The 10,846-nt window shown below is 44.5% G+C and overlaps 1 protein-coding gene across 1 annotated transcript; it reads left to right on the forward strand.

The window, feature by feature from the left end:
• Window positions 1–102: 102 nt before the first annotated feature.
• RPS27A (ribosomal protein S27a) lies at window positions 103–8,019 on the forward strand. Its single transcript, XM_066626015.1, has 6 exons — window positions 103–202; window positions 310–395; window positions 2,482–2,536; window positions 4,274–4,359; window positions 5,979–6,110; window positions 7,836–8,019. Exons 2-6 carry the CDS (start codon window positions 348–350, stop codon window positions 7,983–7,985), a joined length of 471 nt encoding a protein of 156 aa, XP_066482112.1. The 5' UTR covers window positions 103–202; window positions 310–347; the 3' UTR covers window positions 7,986–8,019.
• Window positions 8,020–10,846: the final 2,827 nt, after the last annotated feature.

Genomic DNA, 10,846 nt, shown 5'->3' on the forward strand with positions numbered 1-10,846 from the left:
CTGACGGATAACCGCTCCACCCACAAGAACTACAACTCCCATCATTCCCCCGATGCTGGCTAAAGGTCGATGCACGCCGGGAGATGTAGTCTATCCGGAGTGTGCAGGCCCCACCTTCGCGTTTCCTCCAGTGTAGGAAACCCCGCGCGAGGCCGAGCGGAGCTCTCTTTCCGGCGTCGGCCATTCCGCGAGGTGGTTGGTGGTAAGTGCCTGCTCGGTGTCCCCTTCTTCCCCCCAGGCCCGGTGTGGAGGCTGAGGCGCTGCTTGGGGCCTGCGCCGCCTCGTTCATTGTCCTTGTTGCCTCCGCAGGTGCGACCGTCGCCCACGGCGCTGCTGGAGCCGCCGCCATGCAGATCTTCGTGAAGACCCTGACGGGGAAGACCATCACCCTCGAGGTGAGGGCGCGGGGCCTCGCAGGCCGCGCAGGGCCGCTTGTGGGCCTCCAGCCGCCCTCTCCTTCTGCTTCTCTTCGTCCTTACAGGAGGCCGCTGGAGTCCCTTTGGCTGGAACCCAGCCCCGCTGCGGAATGTGAAGCGGCTGCCTGAGTAACACGAATCGCTTCCGCAGGGAGCCTGCAGTCCTGCCTTGTGGCAGAAGCTCAGGCGCTCCTGGAGGAGCTCTCTGGGCGCTGTTTCTGCAGGGGGGTCAAGGGGAGGCAGGGGGTGCCTCCAGTAACCCCTTCCAAATGCCTCCCAAGCCCTCCATCTTCTCAGACTGCCTTTGGCCCCCTGCAGAAACAGCACCCAGAGAGCTCCTCCAGGAGTGCCACACAGGTGGCACCACACAGGCACCCAGAGTACATCCTAGGTGGAAGTTCATCCATATCAGCAACTTTCAGCCTTTTTCATCTCATGGCACTCTGCCAAAGCACTAAAATGGTTCAGGCACACCATCAGGTTTTTGGCCATTGACAAGGCATGCCGTGCTGCCAGTGGGGGACTCACATCCCCCATTGGCCCCACTAATAAATAACCTTTCCCCAAATTCCTGGGGCACACCTGTGGACCACTTGTGGCACACCGTTGTGCCATGGCACAGTGGTTGAAAATGGCTGTGCTGTGGACATGGCAGCAGAGGGTTCATATGTGCAATGATCAAGATATTCCACAGGACCAGGCTCAGAATGGAAACAGGCTGTAGTCCTTGTTCCAAGGTCCCTGGGTTTTTCCTTCTGTGGCTCCTTTCACAGCAGCATGAAGCACAGTTAGCAAGAAAAAAATCTCTTCTCAGCATGAAGATATGACAGGAAAACACTTAACAGTACTTGATTTCTGTATACTATTAGAACCAGCAGTTAAATTGCCTTTGTTGAAACATTTCTGATATATTTTTCTACTGGCTAGTTTCCAGCACACCATAGTTGGCGACCCTCCTAACTATTGCTTGGCACATATAAAACACAGCTTTTTTCTTTCCCTTCCAAGATTTCCTACAGCAGTGATAAATGGCTGGAAACACAGCTAAGCTAGAACCATATTGAGCTTCCAGGGGTGTATGCGTGTTCCTTCAACCTAGTGATATCCTGGGGTGGGGAGGAGAAAGACAATCCAAAAACCCATCGATGACAAACACAACCATTCCATCCACAGGCCACCTCTGCAAGAAGCAAAGGAGCATGTGACCACTCTGTTGAGGCTCATCATTAAAAAGACACATACTATGGATCAGCCATTTTCAACCTCTGTGCCATGGCACATTGGTGTGTCATGAATGGTCCCCAGGTGTGCTGTGGGAATTTGGGAGAGGTTCATTTATTAGGGCCATCAGGGGATGTGAGGCCCCCCCCCCCATTGGCAGCACAGTGTGCCTTGTCAATTGTAAAAAAACTGATGGTGTGCCTTGACCATTTTAGTGCTTGCCAGTGTGCCACGAGATGAAAAAGGTTGAAAACCACTGCCATGTTATATTATTTGCTTGGAAGGTTTTGCCTGATCATTTGCTTCATTTCGTTCCCGTTTCTTATTTCTCGCTACACCTCTTTCCCCACAAGAAAATGTTCTGTGCATTTGGATAAGAGTGAATCCAAATGTGAACACTCTTTGTTGGCTGTGATGATACTTTAAAACTGGAAGTTTAGTGTTGCACTTACTTTGCTTGACAGTTACTGAACAGGAATTTTTTCTGGGTAATTATGCATAAGATATGTAACTTTTATTAAATGTATAATTGCTTTTCTTTTTACAAAACTGATACAATATAACCAATAAATTAAATATAAACACCCCTTTTCCACCCACCCATTTTTTCCCCATTCAAATCCTGGAAAATGTCACTTAACTGAAAAGAGGAAAAAGAAGTGAGTTGTGGCTATCATGCCAAAGGTAAAAAGTGCTATACTAGAAAAATTTTCATTACAAAGACATGGTGCTAACATGCCTATCTGTTTTATAATATGGGTATGTTCTGGGTAGGGGAATACATATTTATAGCTAGTTTGAATCTATTAGACTTTTCACTAGTGGCTTCTAATTTTTATAACAGGTTGAACCATCTGATACTATAGAAAATGTTAAAGCCAAGATCCAGGATAAGGAAGGTAGGTGTCACTGGAATTTTGAAATTTTTACAGTCAAATCATATGCATATCCAGTCATTACTCAGAAAGATATTCCATCTTGTTCAGTGGAGCATACTCCCAGATAAGCAGTATATGATTATGAAGTTAGGTTTGTAACAGTCCTTAACTGTGAACTAAAGCCAGTGGTTCCCAAACTGTGTTGTGACAATTTCACAGGGGTGCTGCAGAATGCCTCTGGTGAACTCTTCTAACTGGCTTTCCTGGGCATTGCAATTTTGAGTTGTGCAAGATCTCATGACGTCTCACATGATTCAAAGTGGTGGTGTCTGGGAGAGCTGGCCGATGGCACTGCTGTGACCATGGTAGGTTTGGGAACTGCTGGACAAAAGCGATTTGCAATGTTCTCTGCCAAAAAGGAAACAGCATCTTGAAGTCCAAGTGACAACTCCAGAGTCTGAAAGCCTTTTTCAGGGAAGCAGTTGTGGGAAACTAAATGCTGAGGTATATAGGCCTTTGATCAGATCTGGCAGGGCTGCTTTGATCTTAACGTGTGAATCATTTTACGACTTGGTTCCCAAACTCACCTAGCCTGTGACGCCCTCATTGTGCTCTGAACTCAGAAATGAGTGCCGATGACGTCAGTAACACTTACTTCTGGATTGTACTACCAGAAAAACTTCAAAAATAGTGTGAGATGGTTCAGGAAGGGCAGGTGGACTCTTCTCCAGTTCCACAGAGGCTTGCTGCTCTGGTCCTCCGTGTGGCACTCAAGCACTTCACACTGCTGAGCAACTCAGCCAGTGCAGGTCCCATGAAGCCCTCAGAAACACATCGCGATGTCCAATTTGGGAGCCTCTGAATTAGGGCAGTAACAAAAGATAGAAATGTGTGGCAGTGGTGGTGTTTTCTGAGAGATTGGGTCCTACAAACATACTGGGTTTGGATCTTTAACTTATTCATAAGCAATCTGGATACAAAGGTAGAGGCTTAGCTCTAGGTGGCTTTGGCGGAGGCATGCGTTTTGAAATCCACAGTAATCTTCAAGAACAAAAATCCCAGACATTACAGTGTGAAATGCTTTTCATATAATTTGGGTTTTGAGTTGGCTATGAGCTCACTACATGAAAAAGATGAAGTTGGCAAGTTCCATGGAAGTTTCTCTTGGGTGTGTTTAAGATTGTAGCTTACATCTCTTGCAGCAAAAACAACAGACTTATAATTTATTTATTTCAGCAGAAGTTCTTGTGGGCAGCACCAAGAAAGCTTAAACTGAAATAAATTGTTAGTCTTTAAATTGCAACAAGAGTTTGTTGTGTTTTCTAAATTGGATGGCAATATACTTCTAGAATGTTGTGTGCAAATCTTATTCATTCTGCTTTGAATAGATGAAACATTTTAAAAATACAAAAATTTGGCTAACGGTTGCAATGGATAGTCTACTCAGCTTGACGTAGTACATCATCTGTGGAATTCCTGGCTCAACCATGCGGTAATGTCCTCTGCATGAACAATCAAGCTTAAATACATGGAGGATAAGTATGTCAGGTGCTCCTGGCCATGACAGCATAGTTTCCGGGGTGTTATCACTAGCCTTCACTAGATGTGAACAATTCCAACTCGGGACTGAGAACTTGTTCAAGGGTGGTGTTGACTCTCGTGAACTAATATTGTTTTCATTGTTGCAGCAATAATAAATCTTGGTGGTTAGAAAATACCATACTTGTAAATCCTAAAGTTATTATTTTTCTCTACTAGGAATTCCTCCTGATCAACAGCGACTGATTTTTGCTGGCAAACAGTTGGAAGATGGGCGCACTCTGTCCGATTACAATATCCAAAAGGTATCTTCTAAGTATCTTGATATAATCTGTTAAACCAGAACAGTCAAATGCATGCCTAGACCTTGTCCAAGTAGGATGTACCTTTTTTGTTTCTAGTAGCGGCAACCATGAGGCTTTGGTCCTACACATTCTTTTTTAAAATTATTTATGAAATAATTTTAAAAGCAATTTGAAAATAAAAGCAAGATTGTATACTTCCAAGTTAATATCACCATAATTCAAAATTCATAATGAACAAATAGCAGGTAACAGCTCCTACATTTAGGAAAGAATTCCTAATAAGACTTTCCCATATGCATCTTCAACTAAATATTTTTTACTCCATTTTACTCAAACTGTATTCAGCTAATATTTAAATACTTAACATCTCTCCTCTTACATTCTCATGAGGGTTACAACAATTGCAGTTTATTCAAAGAGAATTGCAGTATATCACAATTCTCAGAATACTAAGAATTACATGGTTCCAAATAGTTTCTCTTTATATTTTGCCCTTCCAGCTCTTATTGTAATAAGCACTTGTATGCATGGTCATCCTGTAGCAAGCCATTAGCCATTCGTCTGCTTTGAGCATTTGGTCATCTCGCAGCAGTGATATTATGGTACCATGTTGTTTACCATGTTTTTAGTTACATGTAGAAGAGTTAGCCAGTTCCAGGAGTGAAGACATGAGATCTGTTGGCAAATTGGCCTTTACCCCGTTATACAAAAAGAACTGATTTCTAGTACTTTATCTGTCCCAGGAGTACTGCAACAAAACATTTCATTTTGTCATTAATCTTTCAACAGAAGCTTTACAAAAAGTTGCTTTTTCTTCCTAACATCTAACTTTTCACCCTTTAAAGGCACATTAAATTTTGTTAGATATTAAATTGGAGAATTGACTTTTACATAACTATGTAAACATGAAGTATATTTCATTTATTCTGATGTGGCAGTTAACTACATTTCATTTATTCTGACATTGCTAATCTCTAATCTCAGAAGTTGTCTCTCTGAAAAGTGGGATCAATTTAACAATCATGAGATTTGAAAAGCAGACTAATATAGTTGTGTTTTAGCATTTATTGGTTTCCAATATAGAATATTAGCATTTTATTTTTTTACGTATTAGTTTTAGGTATTCACTGTTAGTGCTTAGTAATTATGCTACACTTTCTCCCTCCTTTCAGAGAGCCCACAGTATTGTTTAGTGTCAAAACTACAGGAGTTTCCCATCTTACAGACTTTTAAGTTGCAAATGTGGTTGCTTAGGGCTTTGAAACAGACATAGTTGTGAACACACAGGCAAAAACAACCAAAGCAACTTGGAGACAACCCAAGCAGTTCAATAACTTTGAAAATATCATACTTTTTCCTGTTGCGATGGGGAAAAACAGCAGCTCAATAACACTGCAAAACTGGTGGTTCCTGGGGCAGAAGTGGGGAGAGGACAAAGGAAGAAGTCATATTGTTCTCTACCAGTAATAGTGTCAGGTTGAGTGTCTTGCCCAAGGGCATTCCAGAGAACCATACTTAATTTTTCATGTCCAGTGCTGCATGAGTTGTTGCATCTCACTTGCTGAGGGATGTATGTCTTTGCCCCCATTTCCTCTTATGAACTCTGCCTCTTAAAACAGGAGTCTACCCTTCATCTTGTGCTGAGACTTCGTGGTGGTGCAAAGAAGAGAAAGAAGAAGTCTTACACCACTCCCAAGAAGAACAAGCATAAGAGAAAGAAGGTGAAACTTGCTGTCCTTAAATACTACAAGGTAAGAGCAACTTTGATGCAAAATTGCAGAGTTAGAAGGTAATGCACTCCCTACTAACACTGGCATATTCTGAATGAATTTGGATTCCATTAACTCTGAGGTATTCAAACTGTGCGTCCCGCCTCCCTAGTGAGGCGTGGCTAGCTTCCAGGGGCATCACCAGGCATGTGGGGGGGGGAGAGGCTGCTCTGCTCAGCTCCATGTGCTGCCTGCTGACTTGCTGCTTTTCTGCAGCTGTGAACGAGATGGGTGGGGCAGCATGAGGCTGGGAGGGCGTGTGAAACATGGTGGGGGGAGGTGGGAGAGAAGGCTGGGTGGGCGGGCAGACAGATGTGCCGCATCTCATCATGGAGCTCTCATCATGTGCAACCTTGCCCCAAGGACTACATTTCCCAGTGTGTCCCTCGCCCTGGGCATCCTGGGATTGGTCAAGGCTGCTTAGGAAGGAAGGAACCAGCCTGCCCCTAGTGGGGGGGGTGTCCAAATGCCCCAGCCTGCATCCCTCCGTCTTGCCTGGGGGGAACAAGGGTGGTGTCTGCATGTTGGGTGTGTGTGTGTGTGTGAGCAGCCCCCATATACTTTGGGGTGAGTTGTAATCTTGCTGGGTGTGGCTGCAATCCTTTCCACACTTTCCTGGGAGTAAGCCCCATTGACTCAAATGGGGCTTACGTCTCAGTAGACCTACATAGGCTTGGAGTCTGTGTCAGCTTAACCAAGGATCCTCACCTTTCTCTTTTTCCTCCCTCTTTAAAAAAAAAAGCCACTCTTGATGGCTTTGTCTCCAAAAATTGATTAAAAATAAAAAAATCCCCATTCCTTTTCAGCCATCCCCTTTTCCTCCTGCCTCCTTTTTTGGAGGGGGGGGTACTCCGTTGGCTGCTATTGTAAGACAAAAGGCACAATCCTAGCTAGGTCTACTCAGAAGTAAGGCCTATTGTGTTCAATGGGACTTACTCCCAGGAAAGTGGGGTTAGGATTCCAGCCAAACAGTCCCTGGGTCTCATTTTGTATCAGTTTGCAGTTAGCAGATACACACAAAACAAAGTCTTCCCCTCCTGCAAATTCATCACTTCCCTCCTCCCTTTCCAAAACCCTCCAGGTGTGCTGCTAACAAACTCAGGGCACAATCCTAACCAGGTCTACTCAGAAGTAAGTCCTACTTTGTTCAACGGGGCTTACTCTCAGGTAAGTGTGGTTAGGATTGCAGCCTCAGAGTGCTGGCAGCCTTATTTCTAGTGTATAATTATAATACCTTCATCCCTATTTTGGGGGTAACTGAGGTGAGGTGTTGTAATGGGGAGCTGTGGCCAATGGCTACAAGGTTCAGGGGAGTCGTAAGCCAGAAAAGTTTGAGAATCACTGCATTAACTGTTTCTGCATGTGACTAGAAAGCCAGCATGAGCCCCAGTCTTTAGTTGACAGCTGTCTTTCAGCCCAGTCATACAAAATTGTTTGGTTTTGGGGGGGGGGGGGAAGAAAGGGCAAATGAATGCAACATTTACAATTTAGGATTTCTAGTGCTGCTAATTGTTGCTGTGAGAGTGATATGGTTTGTTTCTTGCAGCGAGTATCTTAATTTTAAAAACTTTCTAAGACCAAAATCTCAAGCATGGCCTCAAAAGGAACGTTGGCTGCTCCAAAAATTGCTGCCTGTGATGGCAGTGATTTCCTTTTCAAAGCGGGGGAAATAGTGCTGCATTACTGGCTGAACTTTTCCTCCTGCAGGTGGATGAGAATGGCAAAATCAGCCGTCTGCGGCGAGAGTGTCCCTCTGAAGAGTGTGGGGCTGGAGTTTTCATGGCTAGTCACTTTGACAGACATTACTGTGGCAAATGCTGCTTGACATACTGCTTTAACAAACCAGAAGACAAGTAAATGTGTCAATTGTAATAAAAACCTTTCAACATTATTGTGTATTTCTGTGATTGCAAAAAGCAGGTGCTCTACAGGTGCTAAACCTTTAATGTGTATAATGGGATAGATGGTGCAGGAATGAGAACTAGGTAGAAGGGAATGGCAATACTTCTGTTAAAAGTTACTCTGATGACCCACTTGAACACTACACTCCTACAGTACACAACCTATAGACTATAGCAGGGGTTCTCAAACTCTTTGGGAGGAAAACTCTTGAGGTAAGTCCTTGCAGGGGAGTGCTGACTGCAGTGATACAATCCCCAGGATTGTGCCACTTGTGGGGGAGGGCAGGGGCTTTCTTTTACTTAAAGGTAGGAGCAGCAGTGTCCTGGGGGTTTGGGGAGTCCAGCAGACACCTCTACAAGGATTCCCAAGGCGCAGAGAATTGGGAAAAAAAAACCAATCTCAATCCGCTTCCGAAACGAAGAGGCATCTGAAACCCCTGTGGAGACGTCCATGGGGTTCCCTTGGATGCTGTTGCTCCTGCCTGTGAGTAAAAAAAAGCCTCCACCCGGACACTGGTGTCTCCTGGGGATTGTGTCACTCCATTTTTTATGAACTTGTGACGTAAAACTCTAGCTGGATTGCAATGCAACGTGGAGCTCTAGGAGAGAGGCAATAATCAGTGGGGCTATGCCATACTATAAACCTAACCAGTACAGACAGAGCAAACTCCCCTGCTCAGGCTTGGAATAAGGTAATTGGGTAAGCTTCTCTCTGCTGTGTAATGAGGGGTCTCCCATTCCAGCATAGTGCTATAGCTGTAACCTAAGAGTAGAGGGAAATGTAGTTAAAATGTGAGCAGAAGGGGAAAAAAATGTAATGGTTGCCTCATTTCCTACTCAGAAAGAGAAACAGTAACATCATTTGATGCTGATATCAGGGAGTTAATGGTCGTTTCCATTATAAAGGGCTGTGTTTATGCCAAATATGACTACAAGTGTCCCTTGCATAATGATCAAACGTGGACCTGTGCTTGAGTCTGATGATTCTGTAAGTTTTGACCACTATAAATAAATTATGTACACTTAAGCTTCAAGAGTTAGAAACTAAATTTTTCCAGAATACTGTGTTCTGGGCCATATTTTTATAGTATAGTGGGAATATATATACAGCCAGTTGTTTGCTGGCGTTAGGTTCCTGGAAAACCTTAGTGCATACTGAATTAGTGAATCATTGAACCTATGGGGAAAATGGGGTTAGGTTCCAGGGGACCCTCTTCACCATACATTCCATGAACTTTATGGACCTGGCTCTTAAATTGAAGTCTGTGGGGCTGGGTGATGGTGAGGTCTCATGGTGATGATTTCTCTATGCTGGCTATCCCTTGATTTGTGGAAGGTTGCTGGCCCAACAGCAAACCCTCAGAGTTCAGCAGTGGGGAGGGAGTTGCTTCACCCATCCACCTCCACCTGTCCTTGGTTCCTTCCTTGCACAGCCCAAGAGCAGCTCTCTGGTAGCCTTCCAGAGGCTTAGAAACCAATTACTGGGCTGGGACACCTCCCTTAGAAGGAAAGACTGCAGTGTTTGGGGCTCTTGAGTCTAGAAAGAAATGTGGGACATGACTGAGAAATACAAAATTATGCAGGGGGTGGACAAAGTAGATAGGGGGATGTTCTTTTCCCTCCCACACAACACCAGAAATGGGCATCTGCTAAAATTGAGTGTTGGAAGAGTTAGAATAGACAAATGAATTTCTTTAACCTGCATGTGATTAGTCTGTGGAACTCCTTGCTACAGGATGTGGTGACCTCTGGTCTGAATGCCTTCAAAGGGGGATTGGACAGTTTACAAGCCATGATGGGTATGTTTAACTTTAGATTTTAGAAGTAGGCTACCTCAGAATGCCAGATGCAGGGGAGCAGCAATTAGATACAGGTGTCTTGTGTGCTCCCTGAGGCATCTGGTGGGATCACTGTGAGATACAGGAAGTTGGATTAGAGGGGCCTTTGGCCTGATTCAGCAGGGCTCTTCTTATGTTCTTAGGTCTCTCGTTGCCAGGATTATAAAAGTTCAGCTGGGGGCCTGGAGATGGTGCCTGAGATGATGGGGCAAGTCTGGAAGCAGACGCAAATGCTCCTCACAATTTTCCACAGGCCACATTCAATGCCTGTTTGACACTGACCCAATCCAGACAACTTTCTAAAAAATGAGTATAATTGGTTGGATGTTAATACTGTAACCCCCTCCCCTATTGACCATATACTGTATATAGGTATCTCTTCCTCTCACCCCCCCCCCACACTGCAGGGCGCCAGTGCTGCCTTTTGCTCATGAGGAGGCCACTGTCTCCCACAACCTGTCTGCTCCACCTGCCTTCTTGTAACTACACCTAGGCCCCTGCCCTAAGTGTACCAGCCCAGTATTAGCAAGTAAGGAAAACAGTCACAGATAATGAGAGGTAGGTGGCAATTGTGCCCTCGAAGATAAACAAAATTGCAAATAATGAATTCACATATGAAGAGAACTGACTAACTGCTTAAGATTGCACATGAAGATTCTCCAGTTACTATTGGTGTTGGTGGTAAAAGGATAATTTTAGCTGATGGGCTTCCTGGTCCCTCTTCAGTAGCTGTATGGCTTGGCTTTGTTTCTCACTTTCAGGGCCAATGGTAAGGCAACTCTCTAGAAGCCCTACACCTGTGGAACAGGAAGCACTAAGACAGGGCATACAACATAGAGAATAACACACTGAAAACATGGTGAAAAGCAGAACTCTTCCAGAATAGCCTTCCAGAATACAGCAAAGAATGGATTAACTTAATAGAGAATGTTTCACTTGATCTTAGCCAAAAGGTCGAGAAGCAAAACAAAGTGCCACC

Source organism: Tiliqua scincoides, chromosome 1, assembly GCF_035046505.1.
Source record: "Tiliqua scincoides isolate rTilSci1 chromosome 1, rTilSci1.hap2, whole genome shotgun sequence".
NCBI classification, from domain to species: Eukaryota; Metazoa; Chordata; class Lepidosauria; order Squamata; family Scincidae; genus Tiliqua; species Tiliqua scincoides.